Raw genomic sequence first — 27925 nt, 5'->3', positions numbered from 1 at the left:
CAAAAGAAGGCAGCTGCTAGCATTTTAGTCTTTGTTTCTTAGGGTCTACTTGGAGTGGCCCAGAAAACATGGGAAGATAAATTCTAAGAAAGTACATTAAGACTCCTGTTACTGCTAGATCTGCAAAAGAGAGACAGGTTAGGAGATCTGATTAAATAATTCCTATCAAAAGCAAGTTGCTTTTGAGACCAAATACGCTGCAGAAGCTCCTGCAGACATCTCTAGGCCACTAAAGAATAGCTTTATTGAGCCAGAGATACCTGAGCTACACAGAAGGGCATTAACTCCTCCAGCCCACTCTACTCTTTCTGGGCACCATGATAATTACCTGAAGATTGAAAAATTATTCTGAATTTGTATGAAAATCAGGCAGTGTTTCAGTTTTGCTGTACTTTTGCCTAGAGGAATTGAACCCCCCCCGAGAGGAATGCCTTCCACATCTCCAATTCCACTCACCTGAACTGGAGCAAGATGCTATATAGGAAACCCATTGGATTCAGGCAATTCTGGAGTGTTCCTTTCCATCAAGGCTTGAACACAGCATTTCATTGTCAGGGGCAGATGAAAAATTAAGAAAGAAAGGTCAGGATCAAAACATAGAGCTGAGCTGTTTAATGGGAAAATGAAAGCTTTTATCGCACAAACAAATTGCATTGTTGTAATTTGACTATTACATGTTTCAAAAGCTGTTGTATCAAACATTGTTTTCTATGAGGTTCTGCCTACAAAATGATTTTTAAAATTTTCCTGTTTACATCAGCAAGTACATTTGGGGTTAGGCATGGACCAAAAGCACTTACTCAGCACCACAAATCTTCAGCTTATCCAACTGTTTTCAACCTGTTTGCAAACACAGGGCTGTAGGGTAAGCTGCTTCAAGCCTTCCAGCACACTGGCCACTCCGATAGCTCCTGAAATGCACATTTGTATGTGAAAGCAGCAGTGCAAGGCTGATCATTTTCATCACTGTTTAGAATATTTTTCAATTATTTAACTTGCAATGTTTTAAACCTAATAGCAATCATTAGAAACTTTCTTTAAGCAAGTAATTTTCTTTCCAAGTCATACCTAGCACAATGAGTGCTCTACAGAAGACAGCAATAACTTGTCAGATTTCCTGGCTCACAGCATTCTCAAATCTCCTTACTATCTTGTTTATGAGATCTAACCCACCTTTGTGTTTGCAGCTGTCTTCCTCAAGCATCTGTGAAGTGCAGAATCAGTTGATGGAGAAGGTTCAGAAACTGAATTTTGTAAAAGAAAACAGCAGTGCAACCTTTATTGAGAGAAAATTGAGCTGGGATAAAAAGAAACCTGTCCCTTCTCCAGTGAGTACAACACATCCAAATCGTGTATGAAGCACCATCTTTTGATCACTTTTGAAACAAATCCATTTTTATGCCACCTGGAGGTTTGGGCTTGGCCTTTTCATTGGGGCTGTGAATCGGGTTGTTGGAACGAAGCTGTTCTGTTGACCAGTAACTTCTGAAGATTTTTTACTCTCTTTTCATGTTATTATCTCAAAAATACACTTGAAATTATCTCAGATTATCCTTAGGTCTTTAAGCACGCGTTAAATCTAAGGTTGTATATGTAAACTTTCATCACTTTTCTTAAATACTCTTACAGTCTGTCTTAGTCTTCTAATTCAGAACATTTTGCTTCTCACCTTCAGCTGTGGTTGTGTGTACTAGTGTTTACACACATATACACACATACACCCCCACAGCAGAAGACTGAGAAAATCCAGTTTATATGTGACTTTATGACACTTCAGCCGATTTCTGGATTATTTGGGGTTTTTTTGTTTTTGGTTCTTTGTTGTACTACATATGAATTCAAAGATCATTACTATGGAAAAACAGTTAAGCAAGTGACAGCTCACACGGTGAACACAGGTTCTTGGAGAACAGCAGAAAAAGAGATGCTTCATTAGTGAAATTCCTACATTTCTTTAAAATCAGCCCTTTACTGTTCACCTATTAATATAGTAGTTGGACAGGTCCTTGCTGCATATACAAAGGAGATTTGGTTACATACAGCTGTGTAAGTAACTCGTTGACATGTATGTAAAAATGTTGGGTCTGTTGCCACATGCAGCCCGTGCTGGTTTTTATGCATCCGTGTTGCTTTAGAAACAGCTTCTGCATCATTCCCAATGAATACTTTTTTTGCTTTCCAGCTTGAATCCCCACATCAAACAGAAAGCCATAGGTCCAAGCTACTGTCTACGTACGGCACAGAATCGCTATACCAAGCTAAGCGCAAGTGCAACGCCACACAGGAATTTGATATCGATTTGCGCGAAGGAGAACTGGTGGCTGCTGTGGAGCAGAAGGACCCCTTTGGAAGTACGAGCAGATGGCTTGTTGACACAGGGAGTAAGTTCTCTGCACAAACATCCCAAGAGCAGCTTCCCTTTGGGATATTGATTTTCTTGTCACTCTGGCCCCATCTGTTTGCCTCTGTCATACTGACAACTGCATAACATGGTTGGTTTTGAAATGGTTTTAGCAGTATTTTGCTGCTTATTTTCTCTCTTTCTATTCTGGTGTCTAGTCCATAAAGGGTACGTGTATTCCTCCTTCCTGAGGCCTTACAATCCAGCCAAAGTGAATAAGGACATAGCAGAAAACGGCTTCGGTGATGACGATTTTGATAACATCAGCCTCTTTGTCTCTTCACGGCCCTCCGCTGACAGCAGCTCATCTTTTCAATTGTGTGAAAACCCCACAACTAATGGCACAGAGACTGATGTTTTTCAGGATATGGATGATCAGCATGTAAGTATAATACACACTGTGCCTGTCTTCTTGTTTTTCCTGTTTCACATCTAGAACTATACTGCTTAAAATTAAATGGTTTCCTTTTACACTGTAAAAGATACAGTAATCTGTCAGTATGACATGGGACTCATTATCCTCTGCCCGTTGTCTTTCCTAGATAGCTACGAGGTAGGAAAAGATGACCAGTTAAACTGTGAGTCGCACACACCATTGTATTACCCCACCCCATGTATGACACCTCAGGGTTCTCCTATGAAATAGGAACCTGCAAAATAGCTCAGTTTGGGAGATTTTCCACTTACTGTTGATGAGAAAGATGTGGCAATGCTGATCAGCAAGCCACAGAACTGACCTGGATACCACATTTCAGTACAGGAGCTTTAGGAAAGGTGGTTCTCCCTGAGGAAACATTGCTGGAAACAATCTCTGTCCGGTCCAAGGCTGCTTGGTGTGACAGAAACAGGCACCTGGTGTGAGCTGAAAACCTTACTAGTGTAGTAAAGTGATGAGGACTTGGAGCTTGGTTCATTCCTCCCCATGAAGAATTCCCTAGATCCTTCAATTTTACTTTTTATTTTGGCCCTGGTCATTGTAGTCTGTCTAGCAATTACAGACCATACAGTTATGGACTGATTCGTATACATTATTACAATTTTTCTGTATGTAGAATTCATACTAATACACAGCCACAGGTCACGATGTGACTACATTTCTGAATTAAGATTTTGGGTTTTGTGGCTTTCTTTTTTCAGACCTTCTATGCTGTTTACGCGTTTCAAGCAAGAAATGATCAGGAACTCAGTCTTCAGGAGTACCAGAAGGTTAGGATACTTCGGTTTTCTGACCTGAGTGGCAATAAAGAATGGTGGCTAGCAGAAGCAAAAGGTCAGAAAGGATACGTGCCATCTAATTATCTCGGGAAGATGACATACGCTTAGGAACACAAAGGCCCATTGAGACAGTTTTGCTGAAGTAGGCAGAATAATCATCTATTATGGTTTGTAGCAAGCAAGGCAAACTCACAAGTGATTGACAGAAGCCATGGTATCTGGTACAGCACACAGATGATATTGAGAACCTTCGTCCTCCAAAAGCCATCACCTTTTCAAGACCCGAGGGACAAAATATTTAACAGGAAGACTGATGCTGATTAACATCTTGAGGAGGTTGCTTTTCTACTACCCCATAATTTTCTCTTTTGTCAAAGAGTCCTACGGCAAAAATCAACCTACAACTACAAGTCACAGCTCAAATTATGTTTTTCTTCTATGATATTTAGCAAATAATATTCAGGATGAAGAGAATTAGCCTCAAAAAAGTAAAGACTCAGCCTTCAGGAATTTTGTAGTTCAGGCTGAATTGTTCCTGAACCCTTATCTCAATGAACATAGAAACATCTTAAAACTTGAGCTTTTTGGTTGCTTATTTTTATCCTTGGACACTCCTGTAATGAACTTTTTTCCAGCAGAGATTATTGGAGTGGGAAAAGAAAAAGGGTTTCATTTTTGTAGGGAATATTTCAACTTTAAACATATTAAAATTGGTGGTACCAGCAGCTGGTTCCAGGGAAGAAGGTATGGAAATGGGGCAAGGGGAAGAGGGGGCAGAAGAAACAGGTACTGTGAAATACAGAAGTTAGTTGTTTTGGGTTTTTTTAATTACACAACTACTTCATACAGTAGGAAACATTTTATAGCAATATGAATGCACCTCAGGTTTGAAATTCCACATACATCTCCACACTAACTGCTTTATAGCACAAGATCAGTCTAGTGAAATGAAACCCGTGTTAAAAGACTTGGGAAATTTATTAAGATCTGCAGTGGTGGGGGCGGAGTAAAGTGAAGCAGTGCCTTTCAATGACTATTTACTGCCTGTCTGACTCCTTAGGTCAGATACAGGGATCATAGTGTCTAGTGAATAAGTTATGACTTAAGATGGATCAACATTTCTCTTCCAGGGGAAAAAAAAAATATAAAAATCATCAATTTGCATTCTTAGTGTCTGACGTTAGATTGAACAGTGAAGAATATCACTGAGATGATTTATCGTTTGCAGAATTCGGAGTCAAAAGGCCTGTATTTTGCTAAAGTATCATTAAAATGGCCAAAGCTATTTTAACAAGTTAATATAGTTCACATTGCATCCTCAATGAGCATACAAAACAAAAAATCCCAAGGAAGGATCTGAATGTCAAGCAATACTTCTTTAGGTTCACTAACTACCGTTACCCTTAGGTCAGGCTGGTGCCCTGCACTTGAGCTAGACTGAATAGCAATCTAAAAACACGTCATTGCCATCATCATTGATAACTGAGCATTCATTGCAATTTATTTGAATGCGGTAATGCTCAGGTCCTCTAGTGATGAATGAGGACTGTCTTGTGCTAAACATCACAAAAAAATGACTACGCCTACAGCAGGTAGTGTAACTGAAGGTAAACGCCCGTCAGGTATTTTCTGTACTCCTGCGTAATTGCTTATTATCAACTGACCATTAAAATTACAACACTATTAGAATTAAGGGCACGGGCAGGTTTTGCTGGTCAAGGCTATACAGAACTTGTTGTAAAGGTTTTGTGTAAATTGCTACTTCCTATAGTTGAAGTTCAGGGTATGGCGATGAAATTATTCAAAACCCTTACCAAGACGTAATAGGAAATAACCTGTCAGCAAAGAAAATATGAGAAAAGTTAGGGCAGTTGATACAAAAAATAGTTTTGCTACACTAATGAACCTAGTTTCTTTTTCTTTAGCGTCCCACATTTCCATATGATTTTCTTCAAAAGGTAAAGAAAATTCTCAATCTTGCTTGGAAGATTAATGCAGTAGATCACAGAGCTGAGAACCTGAAATTTGTGCTAGATTAAATCATATGATAGAGAAACTTTTCCAGTTCTCCGAGATGGACATCCAGAAACTGGTATGTGAAACTCTGTGAGCCACTGCAATCCAATAGGCAGTAATAATAGATAGTGCGTTATTTAGCCTAACCGTACATCACCTCATGCACTTAAATCTTGCTGTTTCCATAGCAAGTGAAAAAGGTTTCCATCCATTTTATTGCTGGATGTAGCCATTTTTACAGAAAGCTTTGCCTTTAGTTAAATGAAGAAAATAAAGCTTTGGAGACGGAGTATCAGCTTAGAATAATAGACTGAAAGACTGCAATTCACTCTACCCTACTAAGTTAGCCCTGCTTTGGCTTTTATATTTTAAGATTAAGGGGAAGATGCACACAAGAAGCTTTTCTCTTATAATTTAGAGCATTTTATTTGGACGTGATCTACACTTTGCCATACCTGAAACGGTTTTAGAAATTACTGAATTGTACTTAATAGGCTTAATGCAGTCATTTAAGCACAATGATGAAGTTTTGTATTTCAGACAGTAAAAATTAACTAAGGGCAAGAGTCAGAGAAAAAAAAAAAAGAGAGCTTTCTGAAGTCTTAGCTCTGAGAACTCAGCTTGAATCACAGGGAGAGCTCTGATTTTGAGTGTTAGTACATTGCCCATGAAAAATCAGGCTCTGTGAAGGTGTCTCTAAGTGCACTCAAATGCTGTTCTCTAAAATATTCACTAGGTATCCTGAAGTAACACAAGTGAAGGATGAAATCTACTGAAGTTGGTCACCTAAGTTTCATTGAACTTCTGTGGGATTTGGGAACTTCTAGTAGGCCATATGAAATCACAGTGTATAGCTAGGACCTATAATAATTTTTATATTACGGGATAATTTATATTACTTTATTATATCCTTGTAACTTGGGATCCACAAAAAGTACTTTATGAGGTACCCAGGTGGATTGGTTTGCTTCCTTTCAGAGATTCAAAGTTTTAGCTGCTATCATTTGATATTACAGATGCGTTGCAAACGTTTTGCTGTAAATAGATGAATGCAAACTAAAGTTGCAAAAAATTAAGAGATGCTCTTTGAATCTAAAGCCTTCCTACATTAAGGAAATTTACACCAATTCATATTAGACTTGCTCAGACATATTTTTGTTAAGATAGTGCTTTAAATACTACAAACTGAGCTATGTTAGGTCTTCAGAAATTCCCAAGAATATGCAATGTTTCTGCTGCTGTTTCTTTAATGTAGAAAAGGTTACAGTATTCTAAGAGTTTTCTTATTCTAATTAATGACAAAATTAATTTATTTTGAAGCAGGGACAGGCTGTAGTTTAATGGAATGATCTTGCCTTTATTCAAATGTGCGTTTTACTTACTTGAACCATTGTGACAATAAACACGTGCAAGTACTTCTGAGATTGGGTCCACACAGAATGAAGAATTATTCCTTCTGACTTGTCATCTTCGGAAGCTTCACTGAGTAATTACCTCCTTCAAACACTAAAGTATACTTTTGCTGTCATTTGAAGATAGCTTGTAAAAATGCAGATAAGTGAAGTAAACCTAACACCTGCAATGGGAAACGCAGCCATGACAATCCTCGTGCCTGTAGATCTATTACTGATAATTCCTCTTACAACATTGTTTGTTCAGAAATGGTGATAAATCTTTTAAATTATTGTAACAATAAAAATCTATTTTTGTAAAGATATGTTTTGGTTTGGTTTTTTTTTTAAACGAGAATTTTTCCAGCAGCAAAGAGCTTTATGTGGAATCCAAGATCTGCCTTCTGTCACTGCAAAATTAGCAGAGCAGAAGAAATGGACCCTTGCCTCAGGTAAAATCCTGCATTTCCAATACGCACACTATCTTATCTATTAACATATTAGAACTTGTAAAAGATTATAAAAATACTGAGCAAATACTTCAAAATACACTTCAAGTTTCCAAATGTCACCTTAGTTCTGTTCTTTTGTAGCTGCTCCTGAGGCCGTGTGACAATTATTTACTGTTGTGTCCAGCCAGAGGTCTGTCATGAGTTGTCATAGATAAAAGCTTGTGTTACTAAAATAAATCACAGAACTTTGCTTTAGAACTTTCCTCTTAGACCCAGATATCACCAGCATCCCCAGGTCTGGCCAGAAGAAGCACTCATGGAACCAGAGTAACTTATCATTTGACATTACTTATGGTGTCAGAATTTGGGCACCTATGACACCATATTTAAGTGGAAGTAAAATATTATCATACCAATTTATAAAATGGATAAGGAAAATCAAGTAATATTAAATCACACAGCCGTTTGCTTTGGGAATAGAAAAATAACAGGACTATTTTCCAGTTATTTTTTCTAAATATGAGGTATACTACTCAAAATTCAGAAAAGCCTTCCTTATTTCTGCCCTACACCAGATTCCTCAACCTGACGTGCAAATTCTGTCCAACAATACTGTGGAACAGACTCCTTTCCTGAAAATACAGTTGTTAATTCCATCCTAACTATAACTTCAAAGCAGAAAGCAAATGTTCCCTTCAATCTACTCCATTTTTCAGCAGTGCCTATCTTACATATTCGAGCTAAACACTTGATTTAAAATACCAGGTCTATGCTATAAATCCTTCCTGATATAATACTTCAAAGAATCACAATCCTAACTGACATTTTTATACCAACAGAAGGAGATTTTATATTTCATATAGGAAGCTGGGGAAGTTCCTGTGGAAGAAAGCATTTTGCCAATACAAATTGCAGCTCTACTGCAGATTTTGCTAACATAGTGATATCAGCAAGTCCAGCAAGACTTGGTCTTGTTAGAGGGAGATCGGCATGTGTAAAAGGTACAGCATAATTTTTTTATGCTAAATGAATAGACGATAACCTACACAAGCCATGCCAGTTATAGATGTAAAAACATCAGGATACACTTGAAGCAGGTCTCAGAGGTATTCTAAATGGCACTAGCTTCCACAACTTAAAAACAAAGGTTAATTTTTCTGGCTTTTGTTCACCCCATACGCATTACCTGAAGTAAAACGCACAGTTCAGGTGCCAACTCCTGAACTCTCGCAGGCAAAACTAAATGTATATTCAGAGGCAAGACAGAGGCAGTCAGTTTACTGAATCGTTCTGTGGGAAAAGGTTTTACTACTAGAGTGAACACTTTACTTAGGAGCACTCCAACCATTAGAAGAATATATCTTCACACTCTGCTTTATACAGTAAGCAACATTTTTCTGATTAACATTTAGGAAGAAAATATGCTTTTTATTTGCTAATGGAAACTGCCCGTGTCTTTTCCTACCATAACACTATTAAAAACCTGTGTTAGATAGGAAGAAGGATAGGCTGATCGAAAAGCAACAAAAATTCAGGATTCTTCCTCCTCATGCTGTTACTTTAAAATTGCCCTGGAAGCTGCAGGCACTACAAAGACAAAACCTTTGCTGCTTTCCTCCACAGGAAATAATAGTTGAAAAAGTATGTAAATTCTCCAGGTAGCTAAGGCAATCCTGAGTAAATGAAACTGTTCCTTTGGATGTTTAAGGAACCTCAGCCTAAATCTTAATTATGGAAAATAGCTGCATGTATCAGCTTTACACATGTTTAAAAATACAAGATGACTAAGAAAAGCTGTAGCTTTCACCTACCTATGAAAGTCTGAAATGTTTACATGTTTAGAGACGTTCCCCTTGCCATGGAAGGAACGGAGAGAGGATTGCTGGGTGCTGGTCACAGACAGCAAGACTCAAGAGCCTTTTCCAGTGCTCAGCCTGAGCCAGTTCTTGAGAGTCAAACAAAACCTGGAGCTGCTGGGATGAAGAGAGGGAGCACAAGCTGTGAAACGGGCTGCGAGTGGAGAGCTGGAAGACCCGATACTTCCTCAACTACCTGTCTTAGTTGTGGCGGATAAAGAATTAAGAGTAACCTGCACATGGCTGGGACAAGTTTGAAGGAGTGTAACAGAATCCAGCAGGATATGCAGAAATAGATGAATGGAGGCTTGTGGGTGTGAGAGGTGGATCTAGTCAGGAAAAAGCCACAAATGGCTCCACAGGGAGCTCCTGAGAGGCAGTCACAGCGTCTACAAACCTCCTTTGCAACAGCAGATGGGCCGAGCACAAGACTGTGCTGGGGCTGGGTGGTGAAAGGGGCTTCTCTTCTGCAAAATCTCCCTGGAGGTGTTTAAAAGGCTTTTAGACGAGGTTCTTAGTGACATGGTTTACTGCCAGAGTTATGTTAGGTTATGGTTGGACTCAATGATCCTGAGGGTCTCTTTCAATCGAAATGATTCTATGGAAATGAAGAGAGACAAAACTGATCCCACCCAAGGCCCTGGAAGCAGGAACTTAACTTATTCAGCTTGAAAAATACCCACACACAGAGACAAATTCCCCTTCCTCCCTCCATGCCCTCCAAGTTTGTATAATTATTAGCAGCTAGGCAGAAGACTCAAGATACCACGAGGATACAAGTCATCTTGGACTCTGCTGCTGGCTGGATGCAACTGCCCCCACACAGGTTCTCTCGTGCAATAATCCCGTGGCATCTCCTTCATTTGCTCCTGGAACTGAGACACCAAGTAAACAATGCAACACAGATATGTAAGCACAGATATGGCAGATCCCATGTGGGATACAACACTCAGCATAAAGAGAAAACTTTTCCTATGCAGTGTTAAAAAACCCCTATTTTTTTCATTATTCTTTATGAACGCAAAATATGAACCCTCATTTTCATGAAGGGCTAACGGAATATATTCACATCTCTCAACAACCTTTTCTATTTAAAAGTCCATGCTATTACAGAAAATTTTTTACATATTTTAACAGCTAACATACCTTATATCACTATTTCAGACACTTGGAAATCCACGAAGGAACTAGTAGAGGGGAAGAAAGCTGAGGAGAAAGGAAAATGGTTTCTGAATACCTCTGCCCACTGCCCAAAGCAAACCAACCTTTGTCCCATGAATGCTATGGGAGGGACAGTGGAATACTACCAACGCAGATCGTAATGCTTTGGCCTCCCAAACTCCATGCCCAGGCCCTTGAACCTTCAGACACTCTAGGCAGGCCAGCTTGCCACAAGTCTTAGTATTAATACACATCGACACAGTGCATAGCAACTCTGTCCTGCAACACTTGCCGGTAGATTCAAATCGGAGTCTTCCAGCAGATTTGGGAAAGCATGCCTGAGCAGAGTCTTTCCTGTGAAATACAAATCACGGGGAGAAAGGGGAAAGAAGCTGAACTTTTAGAACATACACAACCCGTTTGCTACTTTGACTATCATGAAGGAAGACACGCACTTAGAAACAGAAGTAGATGTATACATCTCCTACAGAAATTGTTGGAAAAGGCTAAAACAGGCATATTTTTTAAAAAGGAACAACACCCCCCTGGTCATTTACAAACTAGCTGACAGAGCTAGACAAAGGTTTTTATCCATCCAAAGTGTTGAATGGTGACCAACACTGTCACTAACTACTCCAGAGATTTTAAATTATAATCATACAGGCTACGGTAGAACAGTTAAGAGACTAGAGGCTTCATTTTCTAAGACAGGTTGGCAGGCAATACTACTTTGACACATGCAAGGCTTGTGAATTTTGTAGCAGTACTTAAAAGCATGGAATACTTAGGCGATTAAAAAGGCTTATGCGTTTCAGGTATGCCAGAAAGGAAGCTAACTTATTGACACCTTGGACAATTCCTTTCCTTTTCTTCTGTTTCTCCCTCTCTCACGTCAAAGCAACACAGTTCAATTGGACTGTGCTTTTAAGTAAATATACACTGCCTACCACTTATTTTCCATTCATATTCACCAGGACAATATCAAGGTCCTTTACAGATTAAGAAAGCTTGAAAATCCTGTTGTGGCTCTCTTCTGCTCTTTTTACAGGTTGGGGGCTATTTATCTTTTGCCAATGCTCTTTTTTCCTCAGAGAATTACAACACCATCATCGCCATCACAACCCATGAAGTTTCTCACTGTATAAAAACAAAATAGGCCACTTAAAACTCTCACTTTAAATAGAATATGTTATTTAACAGTTAATTTGGGATAACTTCATTAATTCTGCACACCACAGACAACACTCAACAGGTGAAGCATTCTAAGTACCGGAAAATGGGGTGAAAGAAAAGCAGCAATGATTTCCCAGATTAATAATACCTTTATTAATAACATTTAAGAATGACAGTTTCCATAAGTTCAATTTATTAAATGTCCACATAAATCTGTTGTGGTTTTTTTTTTTTTTTAGACTCTAAAATACCCAACTTTTACAATTTCAACTTTCAGTGCTTTGAGCTGAAAATCAGGAGCATATAATAGTGAATTCCTCCAACATATTCAATTAATAGATTTGTCAAGTCAGAAGGAATACTAGGCTCATCAAAGTTTGACCTCCTGTATAACATAGGTTTTGGCTTCCCTGGTTTAACTACCATTTCAGTCCAGTTACTAGGGGATTTTCTTTAAGAAAAAGACCAATGCTGCTATTTAACAGAACACAACCAAGACATTTTGCAAGCAGCCATACTACTTCTTGAGTTTCTTTTGAGCAGCCTTCTTCTTGACCATTTGTAACCTTTTCATAGCATTGAGCTGAGATTCCTGAGAAGTCGGGCCTTTCAGGGAGGTCGACTGATTCCCAGTATCTGCCACAGTTTTGCTCGCGCTGCCCCCACTGTTACCTGCGGTCCCAGCGCTGCCGTTCCCACCGCTCACCTGGCTGCTGGTGCTCGGTGCCGCACTGCTGGGGCTGGGAAGACCTGCTTTGCTGACATTGTCGCTGCTCACTGACCGGCTAAGAGTGGGTTTCCCCAGTGTCAGAGGTGGAGGAGGTTTTGGCTGAACAGGGCTTGTGCTGTTGTTGGCAGATGCTATTTTTGACCCTAGTCCTGGTTTGGAAGTTGCCAACCCCGACAAACCGACAGGTTTCTGGTTATTTGAAGAAGCTGCAGGCTTCCCGCTGGTGCTCTGTGCTGTTGATCCCATTTTGGCAGTCGATGGGTTGGCAGAGGAGGTTTTGGCTGCAAAAGCAGCCCATCCTGTAAGGCCACTGGTTGCTGAAGAGGAAACACTTGTACTGGCTGAGTTCCCAGACACTGCTGCTGAGGTCTAAAAGTAAATACAGCATTCTTATTTGGTAGCATCTACTCATGTAACACATTGCTGCAGGAATACATTGAGCCTCCGTTTGAGTTATTTTCCCAGGAACACCCAGTGGGCAATATTTAATCACTAGTCACTACAGTTTAAAGTATTAACAAGAAAAGGAAAGGATGCCAGGTGCAGACACCTTTTAATTTCCCAGTCACATAAAACCAGGGTTACCTTTTATCCCTTTTTTCTATAGAGCTAATAGCCTAACATATGGCATTGCAAACGCCTGTAAACTCTAAAAGTTGGTTTAACTATAGTAACTACAAAAAGCCCGAATTTGAGAAGTATAAAAACAGAAGGCAACCCACCACCTTTATTGTTTACTGTCATCACTTGGTGTCACTTCTTAACAAGATGACAGATGCTCAGACAAAAATCAGACCCGAAGCAATCAGGTATTGCATTTATTGCAGTATTTTGGTTAAAGTGGGTGCATCTAAACTTTACCCTATCCTTCCCTTCCCTTTCCCCCTCTTGGTTCCTAGCAGCCTGTACCATATAAAATTAATGTCACTGACTTCTTTCCTTTATTTTTCCCTTTCTGGCAGTGCAAAAGACAAACCTCCCACAAACATAGTTTTCTTTGCCTGCAAAGTGCTACACATTAACTTCAGTTCCCACACCTCAAACCCTATTCATCCCAAGTTTTCAGCTGAGAACACACATGAAATTATTAAAAGAGTTACATCAAACATCAGAGTCAAAACAGAAATTAAAATTCTCTATTCAAGTAATACCCTTTCCATATATATCCAGACTGTTTCTAAACAGTAAAGATGATTGATGAAATCAGGCATCACTTTTACAACCTGCTAGGCATATAGGAATAAATAACTTTTTTCACCTCAGCAGAGTTAAGTGTAAATGCTTCAGCAATAGCCATCATATAATATTACTCATGAAAGTCTGCATCCAGACAGAAAAATGGCAAGCATAACTTTGATTACACGAAAAATTACTTTGACTCTGAGCTACAGATGTGCTTTCCTAGGTTAGGGTCATGCTTTGTTAGACTACTTAGTTATTTATTATGCTGCTTCTGGTTTACCACCTTTGACCAACTAGTGACAATATTTATTAAATAATTTTGAGAATCAGAAACGTGAAGTAACATATATGAGAAGGAGAAACCTCCCACAGAGTCAGCTAGAGCTTCCCTGTTACTGTGGGGAGAAGCCTTATAACTACCAAAACACGTATATGTTAACTTGACCACAGACAGCAAATCGTATAATCTATACAATTATGAGGATTTCTACTTGTATAAAATACCATTTAAAAAGAAATCCCTACAGTAAATTCTATTCTCTCCTTTGTAATAAAAACATAGTGAAGAGCTGGATGCTTTAGGGACTCAGTTGAATTGAGATTTTACTTCCCACTCTTTTAGTGTTAATGCAAACCCACTATGCTATAGTACTACTGAGGACACATAGTATAGCAGACTATTTTCATTCATGGTTCTTGTAAGAAAAGATTGGTCTGATTGAAAAAATTATTATCTATGCAGCAAAATATAAACTTACTTTGGAAAATATAAGCTACTTTACCTTGACCTCTGTTGTCCTCTTAAATGCTAGAAAAGTTGTTGGTGGGTTCTCAGGTTTTAACTTAATTTCTGGCTTCTTGACCAATGGATCCTTCACAGCTGGTGCAACTGAAACAACTGCAGGAGCTGGTTTTTGAGGTGGCTTTTGTGTCTTCTGAGCCTGTGTAAGTGGTAGAAAAGAATGCCCCAAACTAGTTAAAACATTGACTGCCCTGACTGTCAACTTGAGCATTATGAGACTGCAATCTAGCCTTTACAATTTCAAGCTGAACAGTGCCTGAGAAATAAGGTAACAGGGGATGTGGAGGTAGTGCTGAGTATGGTACTAGGGACAGAGTCCAGCCAAAAAGCATATTGAACAGGACTTGCTATTTCAGCGTAGATAGAGCAGCAGTATTAACACCTAGGGAACAGGAAAGCACTGGGCCTTCACAGAAATAAGGCAAAGACAGGTGAACTGGAGGAAGACAGGGCCATAATCCAGCAATACTGGGATGCAGGCTGCAGGAGTCTGCTAAGTAGTGGCAGATAAAATGGTAGAATTTATGTCAAAACAAAAAAAGAAAAGGGCATATTGAAGGGAAACGTTGAATGGCTGCAATGGCTACCCTGTGCAATAACTGACCTCAAGCAAACACTCCTCTGAGTTCAAGGCCTGATGATCATCAGAATAATCATGTACTTCAGTCAGTGAAGATAACTCCTAGGCCAGGATCTTACATTGCCTTCTTTTCTTGTTTCTTAGTAGAGCCATTTCAACAGATAACAATTTGCTAAGTTATCATAGAACAGTTCCAAAACAGAACACATTTTCTGCTGCATAAAAAGGTTTGATTTTAAAATGTCAGAACTAAAGTCGTGCAAATTAATTGTCAGTGTTTCATGCACCCAAAGATGCTTTCTTATTCTGATGTTTGTTTCTCACAATGAGATGAGTGGGATCAGAAATAATTAGTCTGTTTAGTCAAGAAATTAACACGCAGATCAATCAAAATAAAGGGATTTTTTTTTTTCCTGGAATATGCTACTATCAGCTTATTGTCAAGTCTGAGAACACTCAGCACTTCAGATTTGGACTGAAATTTGCAGTCTGTTCTTACAGGAAAACAACCACTCATGTCCGAAGTTGAAAAGAAAACTAAAACTGTAGGGCTGTTTGGTAGACACGTACTAAAACTTAATCACCTGAAATAAGTTTTCAACTGCTGCTTACCAAGTAGAAAATAATCCTATTTTATTCTTTTTCACTCAATTTATGTTTTTAAAAAGTATTGTTTAAACAGCACATTACAGAGTACTCTGAGATGCTGCATTAAAAAACACAGCTGTAGCAAGAAAAGCACTGCCGAGAAAAATTGTTCTCCAACATGCTTCCAAAGATTTCTGCAACCTACGAATAATCTACAGATTAGAAATAGCCTGCTGGACTCAAATAGTGCTCATATAAGACAAAAAACTGACTCCTACCATTCTCTTCATCTGCCTGGTACAGCGGGCACAATACCATACAAGTCGAGGATCATTCACTTCCTTGTCTGTCACCTGAGGTTTATGGCAATCCTGGTGGTAGAGATTATGGCACTCCTGACATTCCACTAGCTGATTCCCAGAAATAACTGTCATTTGCCTGCAGAGCAACAGTTAAGAACAGATTAGGGGAGAAAGCACTTAAAGGATTATCCAATTGTTGCAAATTTTGCGAGGCTTAAGATAAAAACTAGAAATATTTTTGCTTTCACATATATTTTCTACTTGTGTCAAATGAACGTCTGCCTCTTCTTCCTGTATGAGCTCTTTCTAACAGATATTTTAGAAATTTTGTATTTTTTTAAAGGTAAGTTATCTCAAGAAAATCTAAAATCTCTGTATTTTAAAATGTGTATACGACACTTCTGATTGCCCTGTTTGATTTTTGTATCAGAAATTTAAAGTCTCACCTGCTTTGCTTTACCAGGGTATTTTATAGATACCTCACTGTATACCAAATTACGACTTCCTCATTATATTAGCATATAAAAGCCTAGTCTACATTTGAATAATTTTGCTGTAAGATATAGAGCAATTCAGTTCAAGAACAAACAATTTCTCAGTAACAGGCCTGTAAGAGCGCTTTCTGCTACAGGATCTAAAAGCATCATCATCCAAGCTGTATACTACTAAAAGATGTTTTATTAGCCATTCTTTTGGGCCCTACTACACAACCAGACACTTGGAATTTGAGCTAATACCAGAATCATGGCTAGATGAAATAGAAAGGATTAACTGTGCAGTACTACCTTGAAGCAAACATGTAAGTTGGTGATGAGGACTTAATTTTGTGTGGGCCTCTGGTAGAAGTAATCACGCTGTATAAATGACAAATTAGTGATATACACGACTGGGAGTATGTCTGTGAATTAGCCAAATACCATTTTCCTAATGATTTCTTATTTCAGATGACAAATCAGGCTATTTAATTGCTAAGCTGCTTTTGCTCATATCCCCAAGGAACAGGTACCCAGGTAACCATGGAAACTCTATTTGTAGATGGGTGGGGAAAGGTAATAACTTATTTCTTTATATAACTGGAAAATGAAGTCTGTAGATATTGTCCATATGGATGCTGGGACATTTTCTAATAAAGATTTCTCTTATAGATGGGCTATTTAAAAACAGAGGGAGAAACCCTTCTGAAATTCCAGGACCCATTATTTTAGATGCAGGATATTTCAAAAGCTGTTTTGTTTGTTTCTTATTCCTAAATAAACTGTGTCAGAACAAAGCAGTGACGCTTCAACCCCTTGTCTCAAGGGAGAAGACTCACCCTATTTTAAAGGATGAAGAACAATCCCAAATTGACTAAAAAACCACAAACTCTTAATGCCCAGAAACAAGTTAAACAAGACTTATTTTTAAATTATATGACAACCAAGAAACAAACCCAATGACTTCTTAACCTTCGGAAAACAAAAAAGTATTCTTAAACACTAAATTATTCTTTCAAAATCAGACTTTTTAAAAGATTTTTTCCCCAGAGTTTTCATCTGCAAACTGCACATGGTTTTTCTTCTTCATATAACTGGGAAGCTTTATAACCAGTGAGTCTTGTTTTTCTAAGATCTGCAGCTATTGGAGAGGGTGAAGTTATTTAAATACTCCTTCTCTCCTTAAGCCTAATTTGATATAAAAGAACAAGAAAAACATAATAGGCATCAATGTTCAATACTCCTAATCACTGTAAAAATACATTTGACACTTAGCAAATCTTGAAGAAACATTTAATGTCTCTAGTTCTTAAATCCATAAAAAAGGAACAGTTAATATTCAAATGCAGTTTTTTGCATTTGGGAACCCACAGCTGGGTTCTTGTTGTTAATATGGCTTCTTGAGTAATATAAATATAAAACTTTTGGCTACGAACAACCCCTGAACAGGACAGGGAAAGATGTACAATTGGGAGAGCCAAACTGCTCCTTTTGGCAGCAGTTGGGACTTACAAGGACAGAAATCATGTGTGAAACCAAATCCTGACTGGAGCGATTTGATGCCTTCAAAAGCATATTTTAACTTCTGTTAACGCTAAATGTATTGTTAGCAAAAACGTTACAAAGATCCAATTTTTGAGCCCTTAGTGAAAAGGAAAAAGAACCTGTCTTGACTGCAAGATACGTTTACGCTGTTAACTGGAAAAATATGCTCATGTGTAAACTAATGTCAAATGATTACAAAAAGAGGATCAACACACATAAATCTCATAATAATGCCACTAAAAATGTTTCCACTATAGAACAGGTTTTATTTTCTATAAATGCTTGTCATTAGCTATTAATATTTTAGCTTGTTTCCCAATAATTCAAAATCAGTATTTATCATGACAGGTTTTTGTATCTTGTCTAGTTTTTTATTTGTCATTTGACCCTTCCTGAAGAAAAGTTGGTTTTCTCATTAAAGGTTCCATTTTCAAGAAGCAATTCTTATTCATGAAGGATGCTTACAGGTATTACTATTTCTTTATGTGCTTAAGTGATTTCCAAGATAAAAACTACAGGAAGCATTAACTCAATAGGTACACAGAAAAGAAAGAAAGGTAACTACACAATTGCAGTGAAGCAATGTTGACTTACCTGCAAACAACACAGGCTAATCCCATTTCCATAGCAAAGTCATCAGCACTGGTCTCCTCAAAGCTAGATAAATCAGGCATGGATAGATCCTTGCTTGTCTGAACCGTGATGGGAGATGAACGAGCCTCTTGCTTCTCTAGTCTGGGCTTCTTTGGTGCATCAGCTCCTTCAGCGCTATCCCCTTTGATCTATTACACACATACACATAGAGAATGTGAAATTGCAAAAAGCTAACGGATATTATTAAAATGAGAAAATGACTGGAACAATTAGATTAAGTAGTATAAGAATGTGTACTTTACACAGAACAAACACAACAAATTCTCTTCAAACAACTAGAAGCTCAAGTTCACTTTTTTGTACTTCGCATCAAATTCCTTGAAAAAGCCTGGGAATCCTGCATTTCAGTTTGCTACGTTTTTGTAACCTCCTGTTATCAGGATATTTAAAATATAGAATCACAGAGTAGTTTGGGTTGCAAAGGACCTTTAAAGGTCATCTAGTCCAATCCCTCTGCAATGACCAGGGAAAACATTCACAGAATAATTATAGCAAGACTTCTGTTGGATTGCCAAAACGGCAACGTGGTTGGATAATGAAGCTCACAGGCTATGCCCAATGAGATGAGTTGACCCACACAAGTTAAAAGGAGACCTTTTGTCTAAAACATCTTCAATTTTATTAACCAAGTGATTTCATTAGAGAACAAAAATTACTTACTTTCTCAGCAGGTCTCTTTTCTGTTTCTTTTTTCACCTTTTCTGATGCAGTGGGCTTGCCATTGCTGTTGCCAGAAGGCAAACTAGAAGCAGCTTTAGCCTCTTGCTTATTGGAAACAGGTTTGGCAACAGATACTTTTGGTTGCTCTACTTCCTAAAAATAGACACAAAAATTGAAGGCAAACCCCACACTTGAGTTACTTACTAGTTTACAATTAGTTAGGTAACAGGTTAGGCAAACAAAATGTCATACAGCATTGATCACCTATATATACACTTAAAAAAAAATATTTCTAAAATATTTTCACATCACATTGACAAATTAGCATGTTTAAGCTGCAGTCAATTATTAAAACTTCCCCTTATCACCCACCTTCCAGAGGAAAAGGTGCTCTTTTTCCAAATACAGATGCTCTTTGGAACATTAATTAAAAAAGATAACTTTTCTGCTTTTAAAACTCAAAGAGGTAATGAACACAAATTTTCAGATAGTTCTGAGGACAAAATTCAATATAAGATGAAAACATAAGTTGACACGTCACTAGATATCAATACTTCATTCCGTTATTGAGAAAACTATTGATCTCTACTTAATCTCAGTCTATACTCACCTATCAGATTAATAACATTTAGATCTCAACAGAAAACAGTAGTTCTTATTAATGATGCGTTAGTGTCAGCAATGGATAATAAACAAGTGAGTCTGTAAATGAGTGATTAATCACAGCAATGTGCATTAGGAAGGTACTGCCCCTCAGCCTGGTAAGAATGGGCAATTCTCTGCTGAATGCTGGGTCGGGTCTTGAGCCCTGAGCTTTAGATCTCCCAAGTTTGCTGATCTCTTCATCTGCCTGACTGTGGTAATCCTGTGCTCCTTACTCTGTTCTTGGATTTTATGGAAAATCACAAATTAATCCTGTTTTCTGAAAATACAAGGAAAGGAATTATTGTACTTTTTTCCACTGCTGAGCGGCAAAGTCCAGCTGATACTGGAAGCACAAAAGACTTCCTCCTCTGTCCTGAGCCTCAGTCTCACCTGAGGGCAGGTGACTACCAGCCAAACTGTTTACTAGAATTGGCTTCTCAAGCCTCTTTGTACTATTATTTAGCTTCCTGCTTCCTCTTTAAACTACAAACCAATGCTTCTTTGAGCTCTGACATAGAGTGATCCTGAGAGTTTTGAGACCTGTGTTAGAGGGAGCTACAGTTTAGGTTTAAGGGAGTTAACAATTTGAACAGAAAGGACACTAAAAACATCACTCACACAGTAGCAGTAATCGTGCCTTTCAGTTATTTGGAAACACATACACATACAAATTAGGTATTACTAATGTGTCAGCGTATGGACCATCATTAGAACACACCAGGCTGACTTCTAGGCATCCTAGGAGAGAACACCACCTCATTATCCATATGGCAATATATAACACTATAAGGATGTCTCTGCTTGGTTATTTCTGTGTACTAATCTCCGATTCAAATATTCTCTCTAGCAGGTGTTTCAGCAATTTTCAGAAGATGAAAAAAAATATGTTTATCTATTGGATGGTGATGGTTTCCGCCTGCAAATCATTTCTGCTTTAAACCATTTGGTGTTTTTCATTCTTGTATGAATTCACCAACAGAACTTCAAGAAGAGAGATCCAGCTTTACGAGTAAATACTTTGTTTTGTTTGATATTTATCTGTGGCAAAAATAATGTGCACTTTAAAGGCCTTTTTGCTCTGATTGTAACTGGAGAAATCCATAATTTTGGGTTTGTCTTAGATAACATGTATGATAGCTTACTAAGAAAAATGCCCAAACCAATACAAAAGTGAATACAAAAAGTACTATTACAAAGTCAGGACACTTGCAATATAGTATTGAATATCTCTTTTACAGCTCTTGGCACATCACCATAGTAAAGAGATTTTCTTTTTCCATTAACTTCAATTAACCAGATTATGTTGCATAAAAGAAGAATTATGAATATGGACATTCCACAATTACTTATACTTTTTTCCTCGATTTCTGATTCTCTTTTAACTTTTCAGCTCTAAAAGATGAATAAGGAATAGCAGAAGATTTAAAAACGCATAAAAAAATGACCCATGCTCTTTAACACCAATACCTTCTGAGATGTACGATAGCTTGAGTCAGTTCCTCTGGCCAAAGACTCATCAAGAAGTGCTTTCAGCTTTTCAGCAGAGTCCTTACTCTTGGAATGCAAGAAGCCAAGGGCTTTCAAAAAAATGGGATCAAGCTCCAAGTTCACTGTAGCAGCCATAGTGTTATCTTTGGAGGTAAAAAAAAGAAAAACAATTAAAACTATATTAATGTGGAACATAACTAAAACAGCATGTGGCTAACTATCTCACAGAAGGTGTTTTGTTTTTTTTTTTTTTTTTGTAAAATGAAATTACATTAAGTCACAGCAAGGATAGTATGTGAATTAATTATCATCATTACAAGATGACTGATTGTGAACTTCAGAGCTGTAGAACTGGAATGTGGCTCTACATCTGAAATGCTGTCAAATCTGCTCTTTGGCATATCTGATGTTCAAAAACTAAGCTAACCATGCTTACATAAATGGAACAAATAATCCATATTCTTGATATTCCATACATACAGAATCTTGAAAAGTATGCCAAATAAGTATAAACTTCAGGAAAAGCAATTAATACCCTTCTTCTTAACATTATTTGCACATACAGTGATTTCTATCTCACTGGTAATTCAAGAATAACAAAGAAAAACTGTTATTGTAGAAAAATTAACTTTTGAAACTTTGAAAAGAACAGCCTTTTGTAACATACAATTTAAGAAATATAAACCATCTAGTATACAACTTTATATATATATATATATCTCAAAAACCTGAAAAAATATGTTGTCCGTTTTTAAATTTAGCTGAAACAGTGAGAAAATTTATAACTCAGATTGTGATTTATCTAAGTTTCCTTGTGATAGCCTAGGTTTTCATGTCAAGTAATGACTATCCAGAACTCTAAGAGGCCATAGTGTCAATGTAGAAGGAATAAAGTGAGGAAAAGGGTAGAATGAGTTTAAAAAAGGTCTGTTTCACAGCAATACAATCCTGCACCTCAAAGCCTTCTCTGTTAATTTCTTTAACAAAAGCGCTAAGAAACCACATTTACATCAGAAGTTGTCCCTACAAAGATAGATATCTGTCTAGCCTGAACAGTGATTAACAAGTAAAAATGTAAGAAATAACATAGAAAGGGAAGTTTCCTGCTCTTTTCCAAAATGGATGAGAAGTGGTATTCATAATAATCCCTTCAAATCTCACTTGAAACACATCAGGACTTCTTTTTTTAATACAGCAATCTAGAAGACATTCTTGAAAAGGCTTCTATCAGTTCTGCTCAAAAGCACTGCCTGGAAAGCTTTTACAGCTGGTGCTTTCAGGGTTTTGTCTGATTAATTCCTTTTGATATTCAACAAGGTGAACTTTTACCTCTCTGGCCAAAACACCAGCAGTGGCAGCGTGCTCCCTCAACACTTGCCTAGAAGTCTCCAGGAACCTTTATCTCATGCTGAGCTTTCACGAGACACCAGAGAATTGCTCAACTAAGATCATCAAGGAGTTTGACATACAGTAGACTTCATAGGGATTTTTATCAATGGACCCAGCAGAGAGTTAAGAATCCTCTTAAAGAGCCTCTTCCTTAATCTTTGCTACTTGTCAAATCATTTTCTGGTGGCCACAGAACTTCTGCTAGTAAGTACCACACATCAGTTACTCCACTTTTTCACTGATCAAGCAGAGACTGTGGTGCAAGCCCCATCCAGCCAACTCAGTCTCTCACGTTTACAGAAAGTGAATTTAATGTATGCGGAAAGCACATACCCTCTTTTCTTTTATGCATCTATCCCTGATAAATTTTCAGGCTGTTTCTGAGTTCTGTGGGTAGGCTGTCTCTTCTATTTCTTTGTTCTGTGAATATGCCTTTCCAAGCTCCAGTACCATTTAATCTTAAATTAGGCCTCTGCTAAACCCGCTGTTGAATGAAAACAGCAGAATTAAACCACCAATTTCAAAAATTTGGAGGGATTTCTTGCTATAACAATCCTTCAGGTTATTTTCTGTGGCTTCTTTTAAGAACATATACTTGTGTACATAAAGAATGGGTAGCCTCAACAGTCATTAGCAACCAACTCAGGATGTCTGTAGCATTTAGAGAACAAATGTAAGCATACTAACTCCATTTTCATCTTTCTGAAGGTAACACTTCCCGGATTCACGACTAGCTCTAATTTTTTTAAAGATATCCATTGTAAAGGAACTGTTAAAATCCAAATTTCAAAATGGTTCTCTGTACTTACTTTTTTATTTGTATATGAAATTGCAGCAATTTTTTCTCTGTTCTCAATAATAAATAAGTTTCACAGCCTACTGCAGTTATAACTAACATATCACAAGAAATTTTTCACGAGAAGGGAGAGAACTGGGCTTATTAAACAATTCAAGTATGCTCAGTTTGGGCAAATATTGTCTTAAAAATAGCATAATCTAAAAGAAGTAGATTGATAAATATGCTCTCCTTACTGGACCACAATAACACAACTATCAAACAGGCTAATACCAATAACTGGCCTGGTCCAAAAAGCACATTATTGCTTTTGGTAGTGGATTTTTCCAGGTGTTTACAGATCAGAACAGTGGTTTGATACTTATTATATAAACCTAAGACCCAATTACAGTCATTCATGTTTTCATTCTGGTGTTCTAGTTCATTCATGTTCTTCTGGCAGTGAAGTCAGCATATAACAACTTGATAGCCTTGGAGCAACAATAGTGCAGTGGTTTAATGATGATGCCATAGGTTATTCTGCACAAGAGCACTCCTTGACTTCCTTGTTGAAGGGGAATATTTGTACGCAAAATAATTCAAATGTTGTTTAGGAAAAACAAATAGGAAAAAAAGTGAGCATGACACCACCATTTTATTTTATAGCTGTTTATAATGCAGCTGTGAGATGAGAGGGCTGTGTTATAAACCTTGAACCCAGGGCAGAACTGGTTTTACACAAAGCAATAACTGGAAGAAGCACACACAGGAACTCAAGTGCAGCCTCTGCAACTCAGCACTAACACATTAGCCCAGCCCGGAAAGTACCTTTCTCGACTTACGCCTCTTTTTGACACCTCTTCACTCTTGTGTAAGAACTGCTTGATGATAGGTAGACAGGACCAAATATGAGGCAACAAAACTCTCTGAAGTACATGAGATGATATTAAAAAACCTATAGCTGGTAATCATTGAGTAACCTCCAATGTGGACTACTCTGAGTGGCTTAAATCCCTGTTGGGGAAAAAAAAACACCTTAATTAGTGGGTTGTCTTAAAATGCCTAAGAATGTGGGTATCTTTCTGAGTCCCTTTCTTGAGCATACTATTGTCTTCTGCCACATACATACAAATTAATTTAGCACTTTACAGAATACGTGGTCTTCTAGTTTAATAGACTTAATAACGATTTCCTGGGTGTCAGAGGCCTTTTCATTTATTTGTCAGCAACTATTTTGCATGCCTATTAATGTATTATCTTATTTATCATTAGTTTCATTTAAATGGATTTACTTACATTAGATTTTCAGGTATGACCATATTTTAATCAACCTGTTTCTGAACTCCTGTTTCTATTATCTTCTGAGACAGGTGTAAAACTGAAAATATTTTTCCAAGAAACTGCACATTTAATTTATAATGCAATGCCATTATCAAACCCCTTCTTTATAAACTCAGCAATACTTGTATTTTTCACGGACACCAATGAGTAAAAGGACTTTCAGTCACATATCCTTTTCAGCTATCTTCAACATCTTCAGCAGTTAACTTAAACCCCAGTAATATGAATCAGTAGCACAAAATTCCTTCCAATGCACTGCACTGTGTTAATTAACAACTAATAATTACACAACCATATTATCAATTCACCTTTTTTCCCCCCACTTTGGATTCCTCTGTGGCTCAAGATTTTCTCTCTTCTTGACTAATCTAATAATGGTGATTATGGCAGATTTTGCTTATTTAACAATGCCTTTTCCAGATCACTTTCAGATTTATTGTAAATCTTGATATAGTAGATTAAGGAAAATCTTAAAAGTAGGAAAAACTGAACTTCAATTTTCAGCTTTTGTTTTAGTATCTTAATGAGGATTTGATTCATGACAACAAAATTTCTTAGTTATCTCCCATGAGGGACATTTCAAAACTCACACTCTTAAGTAGTCTGGACAACTGTATTAATTGGAACAGTTTTATTAATCAGTTGTGTTGCCACAAACATCAGTTTGATAAAAAAAAACATTTATTCAAATAAATGAGATAATCACATCTATGCAATTGAGACTCGCTAAACCATGCTACCACCAAGTGCCAATATTCTGCAAAAACAGACCTGAAGATGGTGTTCAAACAGATGTCACTGTTCACTGGTTTAAGTCACTAGTAAAGTGATTCTATCTCCATTACCGTTTTCACCTTTCCCTAACTTAATGCCTACTGAAATTTATCAGGTTTACAAATTCCCTAGATATCATCCTCCTGGTGATTACTCAGTGGAAGAACCAAACTTTAGTGAAAAGTGAATTTCTGAATTAGCTACAGCAAAGCCACGATCTGATCCTTTGTATCATATTTTCCACAAATTTCTCCCTGATGAAGAAAAAGCCTCACATCTGAAACTCGCTCTTTAAAACGAAAACGCTTAAAAAAAAGAGAAACTCCACCATCTTTTAATCTAAAAATATTCTATACTGTGGTTGAAACTTACATATCCTGTATTGCACACACATCACCTCTGTTTGCTGGGTCTGTTTCCTCTGAATTTCTATACCCACCTGCAGGCAAGTGCTGACTCATTCTGGAGCTCCACCTGGTGCCGGTCCCTATTGCAAGGAAGGAGCAGAACTCCCCGCCTCATTCTAGCACCAAAAACTGGGTTTGAGTCCCATCTGGGTCGCCAGAAAATGATACCGAAAAGTCAGCAAAAAGACTCTTTAACACTGTGTTGAAAGTGTTAAAAAGCAGCATTCTATTACAGCGCGCCACGTGGAGGATTGCTCCTCTAATCTAGTGTGTGCGTGATTCTTGGTATTTATTACATACACCTATTGCACATTCATTTGTCCCTACCACTTAGTTAATGCTGTAAACATAAATTATTTCCATAACCCCGCCCTTCACCAGTAGTCCATCTTTGGTATTCGAGAGTCTTCATCAGGGGTCTCCACAGACTGGTGTCCCCCCAGTGTTGGCTTCTTGGCCTAATTTCTTGAACATGCATGTTGTCATTTTGTGCTGCTACCCAGCAAAAGCCATGTAGCTCTTCCTTCACTTAGCAGAATATTCTGCTTCCCCAGCTTGCAAGCCAAGGACATCCCAGTTTGCCTCATGCCCAGTCTCTACAGAGCTGTTGTTTCTCTGTTGGGTTTCTTCCACATTATGCCTGGTCTTGCTACATTAGATCTAGGGTTTTTTTTCGTTCCTGTTATCACCCCCGCCTCATTACAGCACCAAAACCGAGTCTCTCACAGAATCACAGAATGTTAGGGATTGAAAAGGACCTCAAAAGCTCATCCAGTGCAATCCCCCCATGGAGCAGGAACACCCAGATGAGATTACACAGGAAGGTGTCCAGGCGGGTTTCAATGTCTGCAGAGAAGGAGACTCCACAACCCCCCTGGGCAGCCTGGGCCAGGCTCTGCCACCCTCCCTGAGAAGAAGTTTCTTTTCATATTTAAGTGGAACCTTTTGTGTTCCAATTTATACCCATTGCCCCTTGTCCTATCATCGGTTGTCACCCAGAAGAGCCTGGCTCCATCTTCAGGACACTCACCCTTTACATATTTATAAACATTAATGAGGTCACCCCTCAGTCTCCTCCAGCTCCAGAGCCCCAGCTCCCTCAGCCTTTCCTCACACGGGAGATGCTCCACTCCCTTAATCATCTTTGTTGCCCTGCGCTGGACTCTCTCCAGCAGTTCCCCGTCCTTCTGGAACTGAGGGCCCAGAACTGGACACAATATTCCAGATGTGGTCTCACCAGGGCAGAGCAGAAGGGAAGGAGAACCTCTCTCGACTCTCTCTCACACCGGAGCCCAGCACCAGGACCCGGCGACTCCCGCCCTGGGCAACTCCGCACGGCCCAACGCCCTCAGCTGCGAACCGCCCGCCGGACACGCTGCCCCCCAGCAGCTGCTCCCGCCCCGGCAGCGCCCGGAACGGCTCCAGGGACCCTCCCGGCCGATTTCCTCAAGAGCCAGGAGGGTCCCTCCCTTTAGACATCTGCAGGAGGGACCGCAACACCCACAGGGCCAACGCAGCCGCCTCCGCCCGGGCCCTCCCCGCGCCACAGGGAGACACAGCGCTCGCCCCGGGACTGGGGGAAACAGCTCCCCTCTTCCTCAGCCCCCGCGCAAACACCCACTGTGCTCTTACCGGAGAGGAGGAAGGTGCACGGGGACAGCCACAGCCACCTCCAGCCTCCCCGCCCGGAGCCGGGTCCGGCGCCGCACCGGTTCCCCCGCGCAACCGAGGCCCAGAGGCGGCGGTTCCGGGTAGGCGCTGTTGGCGGGGAGAAGAGTGAGGAACCGGGGCGGGGCCCGGCCAAGCAAGCGCGCAGGAAAGGCCGGGGCCGGGGCGGAAGTGGCGGTGCCGGCGCTGGGCAGGACCGGGAGAGCGCGGCGGGCGGGGCGGGTAAGCGGCCGTTGGCGCCCGCCGGCGCCCGCCTC

The 27925-nt window shown here is 39.0% G+C and overlaps 3 protein-coding genes and 1 long non-coding RNA gene across 9 annotated transcripts in view; 2 read left to right on the top strand and 2 right to left on the bottom strand.

Annotated features, from left to right (window-relative positions):
• LOC110356313 (uncharacterized) overlaps nucleotides 1–2222 on the bottom strand; it is a 31279-nt gene extending 29057 nt beyond the window's left edge. The window contains exon 1 of the long non-coding RNA XR_010472577.1: nucleotides 457–2222. This is a non-coding gene — a long non-coding RNA (uncharacterized LOC110356313). The remainder of the gene's footprint in view (nucleotides 1–456) is intronic.
• Nucleotides 1–3766, top strand: part of ARHGEF38 (Rho guanine nucleotide exchange factor 38) — a 34053-nt gene extending 30287 nt beyond the window's left edge. The window contains exons 11-14 of the mRNA XM_005515257.4: nucleotides 1188–1328; nucleotides 2183–2381; nucleotides 2560–2783; nucleotides 3539–3766. Of these exons, the coding sequence (XP_005515314.4) occupies nucleotides 1188–1328; nucleotides 2183–2381; nucleotides 2560–2783; nucleotides 3539–3724 (750 nt within the window). The 3' untranslated portion in view covers nucleotides 3725–3766. The remainder of the gene's footprint in view (nucleotides 1–1187; nucleotides 1329–2182; nucleotides 2382–2559; nucleotides 2784–3538) is intronic.
• An 8028-nt stretch (nucleotides 3767–11794) lies between these two features.
• INTS12 (integrator complex subunit 12) lies at nucleotides 11795–27859 on the bottom strand. Of its 6 annotated transcripts, none has more exons than XM_065062810.1 (9): nucleotides 27633–27727; nucleotides 26033–26146; nucleotides 24307–24492; nucleotides 21294–21457; nucleotides 19182–19334; nucleotides 18462–18649; nucleotides 15826–15985; nucleotides 14360–14518; nucleotides 11795–12764 (listed from the first exon to the last, which is right to left on the bottom strand). In XM_065062810.1, exons 4-9 carry the CDS (start codon nucleotides 21447–21449, stop codon nucleotides 12183–12185), a joined length of 1398 nt encoding a protein of 465 aa, XP_064918882.1. In that variant the 5' UTR covers nucleotides 21450–21457; nucleotides 24307–24492; nucleotides 26033–26146; nucleotides 27633–27727; the 3' UTR covers nucleotides 11795–12182. The 6 variants fall into 6 exon arrangements, with proteins under 6 accessions (XP_064918882.1, XP_064918885.1, XP_064918881.1 ...); XM_065062813.1 differs by having other exon boundaries at nucleotides 24321–24492; XM_065062809.1 differs by lacking the exon at nucleotides 26033–26146 and having other exon boundaries at nucleotides 27633–27859.
• GSTCD (glutathione S-transferase C-terminal domain containing) overlaps nucleotides 27779–27925 on the top strand; it is a 51663-nt gene continuing 51516 nt past the window's right edge. The window contains exon 1 of the mRNA XM_065062804.1: nucleotides 27779–27890. The gene's annotated coding sequence lies outside the window, so the exon portion shown is untranslated. The remainder of the gene's footprint in view (nucleotides 27891–27925) is intronic.

This window comes from Columba livia, chromosome 4 (assembly GCF_036013475.1).
Source record: "Columba livia isolate bColLiv1 breed racing homer chromosome 4, bColLiv1.pat.W.v2, whole genome shotgun sequence".
In the NCBI taxonomy this organism is placed as follows: Eukaryota; Metazoa; Chordata; class Aves; order Columbiformes; family Columbidae; genus Columba; species Columba livia.
Note: the sequence above shows the minus strand (reverse complement) of the source record. Positions and strands in the feature narration are given on the sequence as shown.

Bases quoted from the DNA above. Each gene is read 5' to 3' on its own strand.
- INTS12 (XM_065062808.1), bottom strand. From the start codon at position 26,054: ATGAGTCAGCACTTGCCTGCAG. The intron at 19,335-21,293 runs GTATTGGTGTTA...GTCTATTTTTAG, and splicing joins GCTATCGTACATCTCAGAAG to GAAGTAGAGCAACCAAAAGT. The intron at 18,650-19,181 runs GTAAGTAATTTT...TGTGTGTAATAG, and splicing joins AAAAGAGACCTGCTGAGAAA to ATCAAAGGGGATAGCGCTGA.